The sequence below is a fragment of the Apaloderma vittatum genome, unplaced genomic scaffold, assembly GCF_000703405.1.
Source record: "Apaloderma vittatum isolate BGI_N311 unplaced genomic scaffold, ASM70340v1 scaffold10149, whole genome shotgun sequence".
Classification (NCBI taxonomy): domain Eukaryota; kingdom Metazoa; phylum Chordata; class Aves; order Trogoniformes; family Trogonidae; genus Apaloderma; species Apaloderma vittatum.
In genome coordinates, this window is record NW_009736963.1 from 25,253 (window position 1) to 44,750 (window position 19,498).

Here is a 19,498-nt window from a genome sequence, read left to right on the forward strand (position 1 = left end):
ATTTATGCCTGATCGTTTGACTTCAGGCTCATAGTGTCATGCGCCCTTTCTGGAGATCTGGTTTGGGTTAGTTTGGGCTTTTTGCAAGCAAACTCTGTATATTTGCAGATTTTATAATAAGATCCTTTGGCACCCCATCTCCCTGGGCTGTGAGTACAATCTTGGGGTGGGGGTGTGTGACCTGAATGAAACGGGGGGAAAGGGATGATTTCAGGGTCCCAAAATTGACATTAAGAAATGCCTGTACAGCCCTGCAGTAGGAAAAAATGACAAATCGTGTCGCACCCTGAGGAGCAGCTGTCCTGATAACTAAAAAGTGAAGAGGTTACTGGGCGCGTATGTTGTTTTTATTGTTGATTGTGCCTGTTGGTAATTTTTTCAGGCTGATGTTAGGGGATGTTGGGAGGGGCAGGGGTGGCAGCAGAGGTGAAGCAGCGGGGTTTGAAGCCATGGCCAGGTTTTTGTGGGTGAAAATGCTCTTCTGACCTTAACTGGTACATGAAGTGTTAGGGTTGGAGTTAAATAAACGATGCTTTCCTTTTCCCTGGGTCTTTCTTTTAGCTGATGTGGGCTGTTCTGCCAATGGGCCGTAAGTACTCCTTGATTTTAAAGGGTCAAAGAGGATTCTCAGGAGCTGCTCCTGGCTCATATGGGTCCTGGGTGATGCCTGAGCAACACAGCTCAGCACCTCCCCAAGCCCAACACGGAGGCTGTGCTCCCTTCCCTCTGCTCACCAAGCAGAGAGGTTGCTTGCATCTATTTTCCTTGTTGTAGACCCCAACATTCAGCTGAGGTTGTACCTCTTTTTTTTTTTTTTTTTTTTTTTTTCCAGCCTGGAAAGGCAGCAGAGGTTTGAGGTGATCCGATCCCATTCCAGTGAGTACACGGGGCTCCTGCATGAGCAGAGGTGGGGGCAGAAGTAAAAGGGTCACCTTGAAGCCAGACAGTGAAATGATGAGACCGAGATTGTCAAAGCTGTCTTATGTGCTTCTAGGGATGTGAATTCTGAGCTCTAGGAAACAAAAAAAATCTCCCTTCATGTTGAAAACGAATCACTAAAGCAATGTCACCAAAATGCAACGCGTTATGAACTCGGGCTCTGCTTAGGTGCTCTGTTCACCCTGTGAAAACAGCCGTGTGGGTGAACCCGAATCGACACGAGTGACTCATTTATCCTCCCCCCCTTACTGCTTCCTGCGCCTGGGGTCAGGTGCTGACCTTTGCATTTTTATTCCAAAACGAGCTGCTGACAGGGTCTGTGCTAAATGTCATCATCTGCAGAGATGCTCCGCACAGCTGCTCCTTGTCCTTGGATCTTGCTGGGCAAGAGCCCCATAACTCTCCTCCAGGTCTTGGCTTCAGCACAGCTTGACCAAAGCTCACAACAGACACCATTTTTCCCTCTATTTCTTTCCCTTTTTTTGCCATTTATGAACTTTCAAGGTACAATTTGGAAGCTGTTTTGGAATGCGTTAGAAAAGTGTTTGCCAGTACCGGGGAACCCTCTCTGATGGATGCTCTGTGCTTGTTGAAATACCTGCTGGTGCCGTAATAATTAACATTTCATTTTGTTTGTGGTGCTAGCTGCAACCCGAAGGCTGGAACAAATTAAGGAACCTGAGAACTTATCAATAGCAAGGTAGGTAAATAAAAATGACCCAAAACGTAGAAATAGTTGGATGGAGTTCACCCAACATAGGCAGATGTTCAGGACCTGGGATTGGATTCTGGACCCTGTAGACGTGGCTTGGGCTAGACATAGAATCACGGCTTGGGTTGGGTTGGCAGAGTGCCCTAAAGGTCGTCTTGGCCAAACTTACAGCAGGGAGGGACATCTTCAGTTAGATCAGGTTGCTTAGTTTATTGATGATCAGTAGTGGGGTTAGACTTTTTCTGGATTTCCTTTCGTCTGAGTGCGTTCTGCTGTGAAACCGCACAGGGAGGTTTTGCAGATGATCTTCCTGGCTCGGTCATGGCTGTGGCTCCTAACCCCAGGACTGTTTCCTCAGACCTGGGATTTTTATCTCCCTTTCCAGGAAAGCCACCAAGGAGCTCAGCACCTCCCACCACGCTGGATATGGTGAGCATCTCCCCTGGGATGGGCACTGCTTTGGTGCTCTCCCCGTCCACACAGCCACCAGGGAAGCACCTACTGCCAGGTTCATGAATGGGGATGTCGCAAATCTCGGGTTGTTTGTGTAGATGCTGACTGGGAGCTCCCAGCAGTTTTGAGAACGGAGCCTCCGAGAGGCTGGTTACTCATTGCTGAACCCTGGGCAAAGCATGGGGTGGGGGTTATCCTGGAAACAAGCTGGGTGATGGTAAAATTCACTCCTGCTAGTAGCACCTCCCCACGATGCTGCACAGTGACGCTTAGTAAGATCTAGCCAGTGTTTGAGCTTAAAATCCAGTGCTCACCCTGCTGTGGCTGACCAGTCCAGGGCAGATTATTTAAATAATCAGTCCTGTCCATCCCACCGCCTCTGCCCCGGGGTGTCCAGCCTTGCAGCCCTGTTCCTTGGCCTGGAGCAGGGGCAGAGCTGCCGGTGCCTCCACCACCGAAGGGCTCTGTTCACTTGGGCGAGTGGAACGAGCCCCTCTGCTTTTCCCCAGGGAGCCGGACGGAGACCAGGTACCAGAATTTCCTGACAGGTAAATGCTGCAGCCCCGCGTCCCGGGGCTTGGGGAGGGAAGGCCGCCGAGGTGACGGGAGGTTACTGGGGATGAGAGCTGGCGGGGAGCGTGCAGGCCGCCAACGCTGCAGCTGGCAGAGCTCCGGCTCGGTTAATTTAGTGATTGCTTTATAAAACACGGCGCTGAGCTGATTAACAGTCAGAGCTCAGGGGGACGGGATGCTGGCGAGCCCCCCGCGCCCTCCCGGGGCAGCTGGTGCTGGCCCTAAGAGGATTATTGGCGCGTGGGGCCATGCTCTGCTCTCCCAAACCGGGGAGGATGTTCCCGATCTCCCTGCCAGCTGGCAGGATCTCTCCCTGAGAAGTGGCGAGCCCTGGTTTTCTCAGGGTCTGGGATGGATCGGGACTGCCTTCTCCCGCCCCAGCCCTCCCGGCTCTGCTCGTGGATGGGCTTCGGGGCTGTTCCGGGGCTTTTGGGGAACATCTGCTGTAGCTGCACTCGGGGAATTCATCCAGCTGTGCTTTGGGACAGCAGCCTGAGTTTATGCAGCGATCTGGTGTGCTGACCGCAAACCCTTTGCCCTTGCAGAGGACTACCTGCAAGGAGATGCTGACTACGTGTAAGTAGCTGGGTGCCATCGAGCGGAGCCAAACTGGTCCCAGTGCGCTCCTGACTCTCTTGTAGCTCAGGCTGGGAAGCCCGGGGGTGCCTCGGGCAGGAGGAGCTGACGGCAGCTGCTCTTCCCACAGGGAGCCCGTGGCTATGGATTACTACAACTGCACCAGGTTCTTCACACCACCCAACGGTAAGGGCTCCACACAAGCAAGACAGGTTTCTTCTCCCTTCTTGCTCTGTTCTGTCTCTGGGCAGCAGCAAATCATCCATCGCTGCAGCAGCATTGGGTGTCATGAGGCCGTTCTCCTGCTCGTAGCCCCGTCTGGTTTGGGGGAACAGAGGCTGCAGCCTCTCGGGGTCCTGCCCAGAAGCGCGGGACGAGGCGAGTCCTCATCCAGGAGCTCTTTGCTGAAGGAACACCTTCAGATATTTTGTGTGCCTGGTTTACAGGCTAGGAATGAAGGTGGGATGAAAGCACTCCATTCAAATGCACCTTTTCAAGGCAAATATTGCACCCATGAAACACTTTCATCTCCCGGGATAATCAGCATTTCTCTGTGCTGACTCAGGCATTAGTCTGGTTTTATCTAAAATGAATTTCAAAATGTGATTGATTTTATTTGAAGAGACTGGAGGGATGGAAAAAAAACCCCTTGCTTACAAAAAAAAAATTTTTAAAAAAATGAGAAAGAGAAACCTGAATGTATTGACATGAATGTTTTTTGTATCCCACATTAGTTTTAATGCTTTTTCAGTGGCTGAGGACTCCCTAGTAGTCAGTGTGTAGCTACTACCTAGTAGTCAGCCTGTAGTGGTTACAGACCCTGCCTGAGACCAGTGAACCCGCTGAGCTTGGTGCTTCTCCCCTTCAGCTCTGCGGAAGCGGGGAGAGTTACGGGGGAGGTTTGTACTATCTGCAGGGTTTTCCAGCTGTGACCACACCAGCTGCTGGGGGTGCCCGTGGTGTTCTCGGCACGGGTGCACACAGGTTTTGGGGTCAGCAATACAGAGACCCATGTGGTTCAGCTGCTCACGGGCTCAGCTAGAGAGCTGAAATCACTACCAGTGCAACAAAGAGCCTGTAGGGGGTTTTAATACTTTTAAGCAGATTTTAGGTCTAGATATTAATAGATTTGTGTACTCAGGCAGATGTTGTGCTTGGACTGGGGCTCACTTCCTTCCCAGAAACTGACATTTAGCCCAAGAAGACACCGCAGTGACAAATGTAATGCTCACTGGGAAGGAAAACCCCCTCCCCACTGCTACCCTGGGCTGGGCGTCCTCCCGTTCACCTTAGGGGCTGTTGTAGGGCGAGTAACTGCGCTTATTGGGTTTTATTCCATCTGTAAGAAAAGTCACAGTGCCCCAGGATCAGTTTTGGCCACTTGCTGTGTCCATGGCCAGCTCGGCGAGTGTCTCGGTGGCCAGAGCGGCTGGGCCAGCACCCAGTGGTGAGGGTGCTCCCATGGGGCAGCGATCGCCCAGTTCTACTGCCCTGGGGAAGCCTTGTGCCTGGGTCAGCCCTGACCAAGACAAACGATTTCTTAGCTGATGGATGTTTTGTTGTGGAATCAGCCCTCTCCTGCAGGTGCTGATTGATTGTCCCAGGTCATCTTAAGCCCTTTTCCCTCCTCTTTCTTTCCTCTGCCAGAAAAAGAAGAGGATTCCTATTCCTATCAGAACGTCATCATTGGAGTGTCTCACAGCTCCGACCCGGGTACGTGTGTTGCTGTCGTGGTCCATGTGTGTTGCACAAAGGTATCAGAGAAGGACAGTGACCTGCTCAGCAGAGGGAACACCCCTTTGTTCGCAGGTTCAGCTCTTCCTACCAGCTCCGTGCCAGTGGAGCCAGGGCTGCTGCAGGTGTAGGGCAGACCAGAGGCGTTGCCCCTTTCTGCAGGAAAATGTGCATGGTGATGCCTCACCGGCCGAGAGCTCAGCTCTGAGCTGATCCCTTTGCTTAGGAGATCTCTGAAGCAGTTCAGAAGCTTTGGGGTCTGCATTGTTTCTCTAGGTCTTTTGGTGCTGCCACAGCCAAGCTGGAACATGGTCCTAGTCCCCAGCTCAGGTTCCTCACCATATCCAGCCCAAGAAGGCTGTGGCCAGTGAACTGCTGAAGGATGATGTTGGACCACAGTGTCTGCTTAAGGGCTTCCAGCTTCTGTCCTGGGCTGTTGCAGTCAGAATAGGAAATCAGTTTGGCTTCCTCCAGGCGATCAGCACAATGCTTTCTGCCCTGCTCCTGCCTGGCTTTGTACAGAGCAATCAGAAGAGGCAGGAGCAGCGGGGACCGGTCTGATTCCCGTCCGTTCCCACAGATATCCAGGCGCATGGTCAGGGCTGGAAAAGCGATGAGGCAGCGTCAGCAGACCCTGTGGCAGGATGAGCTGGAAACTCAGCCACGTGCATGGGGCTGTGGTGGTGGGAGGGGGGTTTCCCAAAAGTCCATTTTTAGTCCACTTGCTGTTCAGCATCATCCTGCCCAAACTCTTCTTAGTCACAGATGACACCGTGGACTACGAGAACAGCGTGACGATACACACGTGGGAACTCCACCAAGCAGAAGGTATGTTCTCAGCTGTCATTTACTATTTAGGGATGGAGCTCAGGGGCAGGGTGCCCATCACACTAGACCAGTAGAGACCACACTCAGGGCAATGCAGCCATTGCCCCTGTCTAGAGTAATTTTTTCCCCGATCGTCTGTAATAAACAATAAGGCGGAGTGCAAATTGCCACACATGCTCGCAACTGAATGCTGCTGTGATGGAATGTTGTGTTTCTACTACTCAAAAGGCCACCACTTAGGTGGCTGTGCCTAAATCCTGGCCGTGAGGTGCTACAAAAGAACATTTTTCCTCACGTCTTGTATCCTCTGTCGTTCTGAAGTTGCCTTGGTGCAAGCTCAGCCTTGTAACTCCCCCCCAAATAAACGCGCAGCACACACGTCCAGTGGGTCAGCTTGTGGCTCTCCTGCAGTGTTTGAGGGTGCATATTTCTTAAGCTGACCTTTAAACAGTAGTTTAATCTAACGTGTGGCTTCCTGTGAAGTGTAGGGAGTGGTCTGGCCTGGGAGATAGTGGTGAATGTATACACGTATATTTAAGAGCTTTGTGTGTCTGATGTGGAAGCCACCTAAGCAAACTGATTCTTGTCATCCTGTTTGCACATTCTCTAGACTAAATCTTAGTCCGCCTCTTTTGGCTCTGAAAAGCTGTCCATGCTTGCTGCTCGGCAGAGCATTTGCAAATTCACCGTGACCATTCTGAATGAAGCCCCTTCAAGGAGACCTTGACACTGTCATCTGAGGTTCCTTAGCCCAGGTGCAGAAACGCCTCAGCACCAAAGGCTAAATATTGGCAAAACTGACCGCATGTCTGGGGTGTGCGTGTGTGGTTTTAGATCAACTCGCTGATCGGTGCTTCTCCCTCACAGCTCAGCAGGCAGAAAGCTCGGATGACGAGCCCGAGTACATCAACACGACGCCTGCCTCGAGCCTGGCCCCTCTGTCAAAGCAAAGGTAAAAAGAGAGCAAATGGTTGATGTATTTATTTAGGGGTGGGAGGACTGTGTTTATGCCAAAGGGATCTTGGCTGGAGCTTTGTCCCTCGCCAGCAGGACCAGCCGGTGCCCGGCAGCCCACGCAGGCAGTGTGGGGAGCGGAGCAGCCTGCTCCATGCTGTGCCACCTTCCCTGCTGATGCCGACCTGACTAATGCAGACCGTGGAGATAAATTTGTCAAAGTCTGTGTCCCAGTGCCGCCCTCCTCCAACAGGAACTCAAAACCACTTCAAAGCCACTTCGAGCAGCCACTGCTGCTACGTGCTGCAGATGGGAACCCCCCAAACCTCCTTGGTCCGTGCAGCTCAGAGGCTGAGCAGCACAAGGGATTCCCTGGGCTCTGCTGAGCTCCGCCTGCTCAGCTACAACCACAAGTCCTGCCCTGTTAGCAGCAGCAACCTGATGCTGATGATAAAGAATTACTCGAAGCAGTTAAAATGAAAACTATCTGCGGAGAGCTGTGGGGAGGTTGCATGGCACTGACTTGAGTGGGTGATAAAACACAGGGCAGTCAATGCAGGGCATCATACGGAAGAAAAGCAGCCCCAGACGTACCAGACACAGCAACAGGTTCTGCTTTAGCCATTGCTGCTCAACATGGGCTCTTGGAGGTCTTGCAGAGCGTCTTTTCAGCAGATGAGTGTATGTGGATTGCTAGGAAATCGGAAAATAAACCACCACTATGCTAACTTGTAGATCCGTGGTGTCTCTACGTACTGGTTAGAGCATGTAGCGCTGGGCTACCCTGCTCCAGTCTGGACTAGGACTCCAGTTAGGAGAGGAACCGGCACCAATATCATGCTCCTTGTTGAATTTTTACCCTCTGAGCACCTGGCAGAAATGCGGTGGGATCGTCCTTATATCACATGCTGGCAGCTCCAGTTACAGGGTTTTATGTTCCCCAAACTCTGAGTACCGGTAGTGGGCAGAGCCTCAAAATCAGATCTTTCTGAAGCCGTGTCAAGCGTTTAAGATATGTCCCTGACGTACAAAGCACAGTCACGCTATTTTCCCCTTTGCAGCTTTTTTCTTGTTTTTTTTTTCTTTTATTTATTGTTTTTATTTCAGCAGCCCATCCTGGCAGCGTTGGCTCTAACGGAGTGCTGGGAGGGATGCTCCACCAAAGGCGGCTTGTGCTTTTTGGTCAAGGACTCGATGTGTGGCACCTGTGGCACCCGAGTTGCTGCCCGAAAGCACACGCACGTGGTTTGATTGGTAGCAAATACAGCTTCCCCTGCCCATAGACCCCCACTGCTCCCCAAACTCCAACACCAGCCTCTGCCAGGATGTGGCTGAACACAAGAGCCCTGGCCTCAGAAATCCTGCCAGAATCCTCTTTGCTTGAGCTGGAGCAAACCAGGAGAATGTCATAAAAATTGACTGTATCAGATGAGGTTGCAGACAAACTTTGTAGGTTTGGGGTTTTTTTTTGCAGAGACGCTTTTTCTATTCAGGTGTATATGGAATAACCAGGCGTTGCATTGGCTATACATCTGGAAGAAGGAAGACAGATTCTCCATGGAAAAATGCTATAATGACAACTGTCACAAGCAATTCTGCATTTATTCATTTTCCACTGAGAAATTTTGAGGAGGAGAGGGTTATGGTTCTGCATCGGTCACAGCGAGACCCGGCTTTTTACTGGTGGCTCTGTGGCAGCGGGCAGACGAGACTGCTCTGTTGGCTGTTTGTAATGGGGAGGGTGCCCACCTCATTCAGAGCTGAGGGGGGAGCAATCAGGGCTGACAGATGCCCAAAAGGTTTGACAAAAGCTGCTGTAACAACCTCACCTGATTTGGTGGAGAGCAGTGATCAAACTGCACAGGAGCTACCATAAATCCACCCCTCCAGGTGACAAATGATGCTGAGAAGGTAGAAGAGGGAGAAACAGCTGTTTTGTGAAGCACTGGTTATACAGATTTTCTGGGAAAGCATTTTGCTAGGGATTATCACTGGAGGCTATTGTGGCTGTAGGTGTAAATAGCTTCTGTCAGCCCAGTAAACTAAAATTGCCAATGCACTTTTTGCTGTTTTAATGACACTTCTGTTACAGCCTTTGCTAGCAGAGTAAAGCAATAAAATCCCCATGTCCAACCAACAAATGCCAGCAGAAGTTCTCTGCCACAGGAGGGTGAATTCAGCAATGAGCTGCCGCCTCTGTGCCCTCTGCCCCACTCGCGGATCATCATACGGGAGCACGACTGGGGCTCCTGCTTAGACGTGGATGTTTTGTGCTGTCCCCAGAAAGAAAACGTGACGGGTGGTGGAGTTAAGAAGTTGAAAGCAGGGATCAAAAGTCGGTGCGCTCACGATCTTTTTTTCCCCTCTTCTTTCAAGTGTTCTGCGTAAACTCTGAAGAAGTCTGCAGAGCTGTAAGAGCACAGCCAGCCAGCGCGCACGCGGCAAGAGGGGAGACTTCAGTCCCTCAGTGAAAATTACTTCTCCAAACTGTGCCCAAGGCCGTGCAGAAGGGGTGCTGCTGAAAGGAAGAAATGCTCTGCTTGAAGTCCCACGAAGTCAAACCGCAGCCCTGCAGCTGGAGAAAGCGCTCTGCCCACAGTGACCACGGGTGAGCCGGGAACTCGTTACCCCACCTCATTTCCCCATGCACCTACTCGGGGGAGGACGGCCAGTCTGTGCAGCGTTTTCTCCTGTCAAGCATGAAATGAATCTTTCAATTGCTGAGCGGTAATGCAGCCTCCTCCTTTGTTCACCAGAGTGACTCATGCAGGGTGGTGTTAAGACACAGGGATTATGTTCTGATTTAGTTCCTATGCTCTCCTAGAGAAGTGGTTTCCTACAAGAGAGGAATTGGCAAGGCGGAGGTTGCTTTTACAACAGCAGCGGTTCTCTGGAACCGAGATACCAACCTGTTCACAAAAGCTGAAGAGGATTAAATCCCTGCCTTATCCACTACTTGTCACTCACAGTATCCGTTGCTGGCACTTTTCCTTGTGTTTTGGTATCCGTTTCATGAAGACACAAAGACCCTGCAGCAACTGAGAAGGTCTCCACAGCTGCCAGCCTCAAAAACCGCACCGGTCTTCCGGTACTGCCGTAGGGAACGTCAGCCCTGAAACGTAACCCTTGTCTCTTGAGACCTGATGAGCAGATCTGTTGTACCACTTATTTATTAAAATCGAAAAAGCATCCAAAGAAAAAAAATGCAGTGTCTTGTTATGGTTTGCTACAATGCAGATGTCTGCATGGCTGGGTGAGACAGACTGAGGTGGGAGCATGAGAGATGACACAGAGTGGTTTGTGGGATCTGCTGGGGAGAAAATGTAGCTCCTTAAAGCCTTCTTCCTCAAAATCGATTCAGAAAACCGTGCTTCAAGAAGAGAGGCAGCCCACGCTCACGTCACTGCGACAGTAAAGGTGAGAAGAGGAGTGGAGCTGAGGGCGAGCAAGCCCTGCTCTGGGAGAAGGTGTCAGGTGCTTCCTGCTGCACAGGGCTTAGCTTGTTTTTTCAGCAGAATTGCTGAGACCACGGGTGGCCGCTGTTGGTGGGGCTGAAACGGTGGGTGGTTTGGAGTTTGGTTTAGAAGCCTGCCTTGTAGCTCCTACAAATGCATTTGCTCCTGCTTCCACTTCTACAACAGAGAAAACGTAGCAGTGTTTCAGGGCTATATACATGCAGGGAGCCCCAGTTGGCTTCTGCTTGCCCCACAGCCAAGCCCGGAGCAGCCACGGTGAGAGCCGCAGCCTGCGCTGGCCCTGCACAGACGGCAGGGAAATGAGGAGATGTGTTTGTTAGCGGAGAAGTGTGCCCAGCTCTTGCGGGGCTGTGACGTTGTCATCCTTGGTGACTCACTCGGCCCCTGAAGAAACTCCCACTTCCCACAAAGTGCTGCAGACCAGGGATTTTTTGCTGGAGATGAAGGGCAAGCTCTGTTTCCAGTGATGTGCAGTGACATTACATCTACTGGTGATTCATCTCGTAACTGGAGAGAGCCATTAAACAATTAAAAGGAGATCAGCAGCAGTAAAAGATCCTTGGCATGCGGTGATAGATCCAGCTAGAGAGCTCCCAGAACGTTCTAGCCGTTAGGTGAGTGTGCGGCCAGAACCTTAATGTACAAGATTTACTGCTCTCCTTGCTAAGCAAGGAGGCGGGTTAGACCAATTCCATTTCCCTGGTATAAGGTTCCTCTACTGCCAAAATTGGAACTTGAAAATTGTGGAGCCGGAGCAGGCAGAGCAGGAGCTGGGTATGGAGCATCTTCCCTCCTCTAACTGGGGGTTTGAGCAAATCTGCCCCTTTGCAGCTCTCCAGAACAGCCAGAGAGAGAGAAATCCTTTTTCAGCTTTGTAAAGCTCCTGAAGTACTTTTCAGCCTGTGATCTTGTTATGCTGGAAGGTATGTGGGACTGTTATGAGAGTTTCATCAATGTTTCTGCTCTGAAACACCCTACAGTTTTTCTTTGCAGTGGGTGAGTATGTGTGTGTCCTCTCAGGACCTGTTTCCAGGTGTGCAAGGATTTCCAGTGCTCAACCAAATTTTGCAGATCCTGTGTTGTCTGAATGTAATACAAGGAGAAACGACGTGGGTCCGTGTATCTCTTTGCTCACATTAGGTAGGCAGCCAAGCGAGTGATTCACTTCCTGTTTTCGATTTAAGATGCATTAGAAAAGTAATTTTGCACCAGTGGCGCGGCTCTCGGATGGAGCCAGGGAGCCTCAGCCAGCTGCTGGAGGGCAAGCGGCCGCCTTGGGCAGAACCAGCTGTGCTGGTGGCCTCTCAGACCGATACTCCTCTTCTCTGGAACGGTCCAATTTCATCCCTCCAGTGCTGCAAGGGCTTAGCCCAGAAAAGGGTTGATTCCAAACTGGAACTGTGAAAAGCAGCTACTGAATAGTTGAAAACCCCTTAAAGCAGGACGGGCGAGGAGCTGTGACCCACTGTGCTTCTCACCCTGCTCCTGGCACCAAGGCAGCCACCACACAGGTAGGTGCACCCAGCAGGGTAAGGACCAGCCTTAAGGGTCTTCCAAATACGATGTTTGCTACTTTACGAAACTTCTGTGATAACACCTCTTCCTTCCCTATTCAGTGATGAAAATAAATATTTAAGGAGAAAAGCAGGGAGTAGGCTGGCTGTGGGGTGCAGCCAAAGGAAAATTAACCTCCCCTTTAAATATGCCTTATTTAAGTTTTTGGTGACAAAAGATGTGATGCTTGTCTGTAGAGAACTCGGCAGCTTAACCCCCTTACTACTAAATTATTAGCCTTATACTTACTAGTGTTTGTGCTAGTAGTGACTTACCCAAAGGTAAGCTCAATCAGTTGAGTATTACATCAATTATCCTAAAAGCAAGTGAATAGCTGAGGCGGAAAGCATCAGCAGAACGGGCCGGGTGAAGTGCAAGCACTGGTAACTTGTAGCTCTTACCATGTTCTATTTGCATGCTACACTTAATTATATAAAGACAGCTCTGCTTGGGGTCACACATCTCGCATCGGATATGGAGGTGGTCAAATTCAATTTATATTTGCTTTCGCTCTGCACTTCACACTTTATTGCTCATCCGCACTGGCAAGGTGGTTTCCAAAACTGAACAGACAGGAAAGGACGATGCTGTAGCTTTTTGCTACGCTGAAACTACAGTAAAATGATATTGCCTGACCTGGACGAGCAAGAACAGGGAAGGGAACTCAAATGAAGAGTGTCCCAGAACTTGGTAATTTTTTAACAGAAATATCCAAAATAAATAGCTGGCGTCATTAAGAGATGTGCAATATTTCTGGTGAAAGTATCTCCCTTACTCACGGCACATACACTATGAGTAGGGCCGGAGTAGTGCCTGCTCAGCACGCCTCAATTATAACTTCATTAAACGCCTTATTTTGTGCCAAAGTTCTTCCTTCTACTGCTCGTGGCCAATCTTGAAGTGTAGTCACAAGCAGCAGGATTCAGTTTTTATTTCTCCTGCTGTTCAGGCTCGGTACCACTGACGTAAGTAGTTTTGTGGCAGGCACTACCCCAACCTTACTGCTCAGGACTGTCGCAGTCCTCTCTTCTGCCTCGGTTACACCACAGGTAAGAGTTCTTGGGTTCAAAGTAAAAGTTAAAGCTTTATTGGTCTGGAAAAAAAAGGTACAAAAGACTTTTTTAATACTAGAATCTGGTTATTTTTCCGCAAAACCAAGGGACTGAGCTCTTTGCCCGTAGAATTCGGGATGTGCGGAGAGCTGCTGGCCTTGCCCGCTGGGCCTTCCCCTCGGGGAACCTCGGGCAAACGTCTAACTCGCCGCAGGGGCCATCGTCTTCTGGCACAGCCTGGCCAGCAGTCCGGCCATTTGTAACAGCGAGTTCACGCCTTCTGCTATCTTCATATGAGTGTAACCGATTTCCTGGGGATAAAGACATTGTAAAAACCTTGGTTTTCTCCCTCAGTCAGACTAATGAGTAAATAGAACATAGCCCTTACTGTTAAGAGACCAATGTCAGTAAAGGCACTTAAGTGATATCTTCTCAAATCGAATGCTTTTTTCCTTTTTTTAAAATCAAAGTCTGTATTTCCCTGCTTCCTTTGTGTAAGGAGCAAGGTGCGTATATTTGAAGACAGGTTTTAAATCTGAAGTGACTCCGTTACACCAGTTCACCATTTGTCAGCTGGCTGTTACTGCAATTTAATACTTTGCAGTCTATTGGACTGGAATCAAGTATGCACTTGAAAACAGTGCTCAGGGAATTATTTGAGGCTTTGATGTAAATAATAAATTCAGCCAGCGTTACATGTGTTATTAATTCTAGTTGATCACTTAAGTGACTTTTGGCACTTCTGTGGGTGGTTTAAACCTGAAGAGACTGTTCTTACTGACAAACTGATGATGCAGAGTGGGAAAGAAAGCGGTAGTAAGAAGAAATACTTTTTTTGCACTAATATATAGCAAATCTCAAACAGAAAAACCTGAGGCTGCCCCCCTGTATGAGGTATCATATCCTCTTCTTAAAAAAGAGCCCAAAATGCCCCACCAGGAACCAGGCTAGTACTAACCTTGATAAATTCCAGTTTCAGATATTCTGGCATTTGAAAGGTTTTACACACACGGAAGATGTTGCCAATCACATCTTCTGGAGAGTATCCGAGTCGCCAGAGGTGGGCCAGAATCTGTGCAGGCAAGAACAATCCCTCATTTATCTGTAAAACTTATCAGGTAAGACAAGTATATTCACTTTTGGAACAGCTACCTATAACTACTGGAACTGCAAGTACTATTTATCAACTAATTTACCCTTAATTGTTCAGCAAGTAATTTCAAGCAACTTGGGGGTTTTTTTTTGCTTTTCGGCTTATTCAACTGGCAGACCCCAGCATAAAAAGGATTTAATTCATCAACTTGTTTGCACAGTATTGCCCTTGTCCCCAAAAAACCACACGCTGTGAATTCTTCAAAACCAACAAGAATTCTGTAGAGAAAAAATGCTTGTCTGTGCAGGCGCAACACATGAAAACCAACCTTGTAGGCTTCATCAATATTTGCGTTTATGCAATGTTGTATCATTTCTTTCACGAGCAGAGGATGAGGCTCATCACACACCTGTGTCAAAGAGAAATATTGCACTTCAAAATATTAGAAGACTATTAGAACCCCTGGTGTTTTCACCAAGCTTCTATCCAGTTGAAGTACTGAATCAGATACATTCTATAATACAGATTAGATTTTAAGCAATGTGACTTTTCAGCTGCCCTGCCACGGAAGACTTAATAGCATGAAACGAGAACACCCGAGGAAATACATTCAGAAGTTATCACTGTGACATTTCCCAGCAGTTGTGTGATTCCTGTGCTTCGAGAGAGCTGGGAAGCCAGGAAGCCTTAGCTGTGCCATTAGGAGCTGCCAGTGCTCGCTCCCTTTTCAAAAGGTACGTGCCCTTTTTTTACAGCCCAGCGCTGTAACTGCTGCATACACAGCACTGCCTGCAAACCGGCAAAGCATTTTCAAAGGCTCAGGTATCTGACCAAAGGTCTTGCGCAGCTGTAGTGCTAAACTTCTAGCATCGCTGTTTTATGCTACCACTAACCTTAAAGACGTTTTCACTGTTTATAAAGCCAAATCCAGAATATGTGGACTGTAAGTTGTTTAATGCCTGTGAAAGGAAAAAAAAAAAAAAAGAAAAAGAATTCATTTCCTGAAGTGCTCTACTTCTCACTCCGCTCCTCAGGATGAAATACACTTTTCAGACAATGACGCCAAATAAGCAGTTTTCAACAGAGTAAACCGCAAATGTACACACTTTGTTCCCTCTCACAAATTCAGTATCTCGTTCCCACCAATTCAATTTTAAAGAGCAGATCCACCTTAAAACCTTCACGAAATGAAATAGTTACTCTTGCACCACAGGTGGCAAAGACAAGCCCTTGAGAACCACAATTTAAAGGGTCTTTTGCTTTAAACAGAAGCCTTTGCTTTGTTGCCTTTCTTCTTTTACCTGTCTCATATCTCCTTGGGCTGTGAAGATAATGGCTTCTAGTCCATCATCTGTATATGGTACATCCTCTTTCTCAACAATCTTCAGTAGCCTTGCAAGGATCTGTGAATCTGTCAGCTTGGTGTAACGCAGCACCGCACACCGGGATTGAATAGGTTCTGAGGACAGAGATACATTATTGGCATTTCCCTCTTTTCTCAGAAAAATACCCCCACGTTTGTTTTCACCTTGGAAGAAGAGATCTCAGCTTCCAACTCTTCATTTGTCACATGTAATTGTTACAGTCCTTCTAACCTGAATGTGCTACTTGAGTTCTCCCAGATATGTGCAAATATGTCTAAAGCTCAGCTTTTGTTCTCCTGGTTTTGTGAATGTCTGTTTATCACTGCTAAGCAAGAGAAGTCTAAAGGTCTACAATGTGTTAGCCCATTGGCAAACTTTTACGTTTCAGCAAGCAGGACAACAAAAGGGGTTCAATGCCCATTAAACACTACATCAGACACTACATCATACTACTTAAAACCTTAGCGAAGGTCGATGGAGATTCAGCCTAAAGTCTGAGAAATTTGCTTCTGTGGTCACACATAGCACTATCCATCAAAACCAGCTATTCAGAGGGTTCTACACCTACACAACTCTACTCCTCTTCTGCTATCTGTATGCACAGGTGGTTTGATTTCTCGGAAACACTATGGTTTCTCGCAAGGAGCAGGTCCAAGGCGTTTCTGAAAACTGCCTCGCAAGTTAGCCAGGAGTATGGGGAACATATGACAAAACCTACCAGGGACTCGCAGCGCTTTACCTATGATTTTGTCAGAGGCGTTGCACGCAAGTGCGAAGCGCGTCGTTTTGGAATAAATTTCCATTGTTCTTCTCAAAGCTTGCTGTGCTCCATCTGTCATGCTGAAAGGAGAAAAGGAGTTAGGACAGATTTTGCCCTTCGCTAACTTACAGGTGCAGTGTAGTAACCATTTGTATACAAGCTTCAGAATTTACTGATATTAAATGGTCCTCTGTAAATTACTTGATATTCTGTCTTGATCAACAAAGCAGCTTTTTCTAGTCATGGGAGCAACTCATCCTGCAATGCAGGTAGTCACCGAGACCTCTGTAAAACTAACATGCAAAAGTAAGTCATTAATACTCCAAAGAATACAGCTAAGAATACTACTCCTTATATGCAGATGGAAGAGAATGCCCACTTTCATCCAGTGAAATTGCCTACATAAGCCAGACTCTTTTCCAAGGGAAAGAAGATCTTATATCTAGCTAACACACGAAGTGTTTCACCCCAGCATTCAGCATCTCCTTTGAAGCAATGATCTCTGCCTGACAGGAGTAGTCTCATAAAAACACTGTTCAATGCATATTTGCTTCCTAACAAATTAATTTGGACAGTTTGATAGAAACTGTCCAAGACAGCAGCTCCACAGATAGGGTAGATGCAACACATCTTGTATAGTAGCTGAGCTTAAAAAAACCCAACATACCTGTCTGCTTCATCGAGGATGATTATTTTATGCCGACCTTTTGGAAGTGTGACCTTTTGCTGGGCGAACATTTTGATTTTGTTTCTCACCACGTCGATGCCTCTGGAACAATAATTCGAGGGATTCGCAGTCAGTTGGGTGAAATCACATAATAGATTTTATTCAGCAGCCACAGTGGCTGAAGCGCTCCTGAGCTCCCTATTCTCCCGCTGTTTGTTCCTGCCCCTTCAGCTGTGCCAGGGTAACTGCTGTGAAACAGCGCTGTCAGCCCGACTGCCGGGCTGGTTCAGATTTAAACCACCAATATTCATTTTTGGAGGCTTTGAGAAAATAATTTAACGGTGTCAATACACAGCAGTAACCTTACAGTACTTCCAAAAAATTACTTACATTTGGCAAAAGGTAAAAAAGGTAAAAGAACGAGAGCAGAAGTGTTTAATACTGCTCTGCCAGTACTTCACACAGTTCCGTCCACACACCCAGCTAGAACTCAGAAACCAGCTGGACAGACTGCACCGTTCTAGCACAACACCGGTGCCTTCCTAGACAGAGTCCCAACAAAGACTTGCTTTTAAAAAGAAAGGACTTTATTTTTTTGTTCTGTTTAGAAAATTAATGTCATAGTTCCATAGCTCTTTTACAACTGGTATTAACAAAGGGAGGTAAAATGTACTGTACTCCTAGACAATCCTCCAGGAAACGTCCCCGGAATACTTCAGGATGGGTCTGCTACAGAACTTGGGAAACATCATCAGCCCTTAATACCTCATCCTTGGAGTAGAGTCAGTGCCCTCTACGCACCCAGCACCCTTAGCCTGCATTTTAATCCTCAACTGCCCTAAGAGCACTCATTTCTATCACTTCACTATTTTTTTGTTAAGTATTGAAGAGTTCCACTACAAACAACTTGTTCACTTTTCATTCTTAGGAGGGAACGTAACTCTTTAAATTCAAGAAAACAGTACCATTCTGGATTCTACATTCTGTCGGTCTACATTTTTGTGTATGAAAGTATCTATCAAGTTTATAAAATATCAAGTAATAATATCTATGTTGACAGGTGGACACCAAAGATAGCCAAAGATTTTTGGTAGGAAAAATAGCATTAAAATAAATACTACAGGCTTTACTATAGCATTAAGCCTATCACAAGGCCTGAACTGAACTAAAAATAAAAATGAATACTTCCCTCTTCATTACAAGTTTGATAAGATTTAATCTTTCTTACCTGTCATTTGAGGCATTCAGCTCCAAAACAGCATCCTTTAATGCAGGACCAAGCAGAGCACGAGCCAAGCAGAGGATACTGGTGGTTTTACCTGTTCCCGGGGGACCCTAAAATTGCAAAATGCAACATCTGCTGGGAAGTTCAACATAATTTTCTAAGCTGTGCTCTTTACAAGGCTCCCCAGTCAAGAAAAACAGCCGCAACAGAGGCACATCAGACTAGAGGTTGCCTGAGTTCAGGATCTTGCCTCCAACAGAGGAAACGCTGCAGGGAGAAGCACAAGATACGCTTCAACAGGCACCTCAGGGCCAGGTCGGGTTCTAAGAGAAAGCTGTGGATTCTGCAAAGAACAGTCCTCTGTGGCCACACAACCAACATCTCCCGTGCCAACAGGTTCAGGCACAACGCAGCTCTCTGTTGGGACGCTGTCGTGGCTACCTTTCAGAAGCCAGGACCAATGTAGTGAAATACAGCACAACAAAATACTCACGGCAATTATTATATTTGGCACATTCCCTTCTTTCGCAAAGACCTAAGAAAGACCAAAAATTTTAAAATATTACACGACAAAATAGCAGGAACAAATAGTTTCCAATTCTATTTTAATAATGAGAAATGGAGCTACAATCAAATTATTTTCTTCCCTTGTGCTTTCATTTTTTGAACCTTGCTGCTTTCATGTGTTTGGGGTTTTTTTAATTGAGCTCTTAGAAGTGAGCCCCTAGAATAATATGGAAAACTTAAAAGCACTTAATCCCACAGATCTTCAGTATTACTGTCTTTCCTTTGCACCTGTTGTATGTTTGCTAGTATAAGCTTTCTGTTAACAAACACTGTGTTCACAAACTAGCTTGTCAAGGTAAATATTTTTCTTCCAGACGTTACATTTATGTTTCCTTCTGCTGTTATGTAAATCATGCTTATTCACTGCAACAGTATTATTATAACAGCCACAAATTTTCTAAGTTGTATCAAAACAAGGCTGATGTAAAAAACACCCCAATTCAAGAAGGCATTATTTCCTCAGCACATCACTCAAAACACATCCTAAAATAAATAATTTTTAAAGTATAGCAAAATGTTCTTTTCCATATACGTATGGATGGTAAAAATACAGAAGTTTTTTCTAGTCTGCACACCTACGCAGAGTTGTTTTTAGAGCTAATGGCTAAAAAAAATGAAAGGACAGGGCCACACCTCCAACCTGCTCACTGTATCTTCATTTCCAACCACTTCGCATAGTTTCATGGGTCTGTATTTTTCCACCCTGTAGAATTAAAATCCCACACACTTCAGCACATCGAATAAAGCTCCAGCAGTGGGGAATCACAGAATGTCAGGGGTTGGAAGGGACTTCAAAAGATCATCTAGTCCAGCCCCCCTGCCAGAGCAGGATCACCTACAGCAGATCGCACAGGAACACGTCCAGGCAGGTTGGAAAGTCTCCAGAGCAGGAGACTCCACACCCTCCCTGGGCAGCCTGGGCCAGGGCTCCGGCACCCACACAGGGAAAAAGTTTTTTCTAATGTTTTTGT

General features: G+C 47.4%; 2 protein-coding genes across 2 annotated transcripts in view; one reads left to right on the plus strand and one right to left on the minus strand.

The window, feature by feature from the left end:
• Positions 1 to 6,771, plus strand: part of LAT2 (linker for activation of T cells family, member 2) — an 8,572-nt gene extending 1,801 nt beyond the window's left edge. The window contains exons 2-7 of the mRNA XM_009877163.1: positions 2,614 to 2,652; positions 3,223 to 3,253; positions 3,384 to 3,439; positions 4,901 to 4,966; positions 5,747 to 5,815; positions 6,650 to 6,771. Coding sequence (XP_009875465.1) covers positions 2,614 to 2,652; positions 3,223 to 3,253; positions 3,384 to 3,439; positions 4,901 to 4,966; positions 5,747 to 5,815; positions 6,650 to 6,771 — 383 coding nt within the window. The remainder of the gene's footprint in view (positions 1 to 2,613; positions 2,653 to 3,222; positions 3,254 to 3,383; positions 3,440 to 4,900; positions 4,967 to 5,746; positions 5,816 to 6,649) is intronic.
• Positions 6,772 to 13,051: 6,280 nt separating this feature from the next.
• RFC2 (replication factor C (activator 1) 2, 40kDa) lies at positions 13,052 to 19,232 on the minus strand. Its single transcript, XM_009877161.1, has 10 exons — positions 19,161 to 19,232; positions 18,454 to 18,495; positions 17,964 to 18,070; positions 16,736 to 16,837; positions 16,048 to 16,148; positions 15,246 to 15,403; positions 14,838 to 14,903; positions 14,273 to 14,353; positions 13,810 to 13,923; positions 13,052 to 13,162 (listed from the first exon to the last, which is right to left on the minus strand). Exons 1-10 carry the CDS (start codon positions 19,209 to 19,211, stop codon positions 13,052 to 13,054), a joined length of 933 nt encoding a protein of 310 aa, XP_009875463.1. The 5' UTR covers positions 19,212 to 19,232.
• Positions 19,233 to 19,498: the final 266 nt, after the last annotated feature.

What these genes read in the sequence shown, in the direction of transcription:
- RFC2 (XM_009877161.1), bottom strand. Translation starts at nt 19,211, where the DNA reads ATGAAACTATGCGAAGTGGTTGGAAATGAAGATACAGTGAGCAGGTTG. An exon ending in ATCCTCGATGAAGCAGACAG is followed by an intron (nt 16,149 to 16,735) that starts GTATGTTGGGTT and finishes TTCTCCTTTCAG; the next exon opens with CATGACAGATGGAGCACAGC. An exon ending in ACAGTGAAAACGTCTTTAAG is followed by an intron (nt 14,354 to 14,837) that starts GTTAGTGGTAGC and finishes TCTTTGACACAG; the next exon opens with GTGTGTGATGAGCCTCATCC.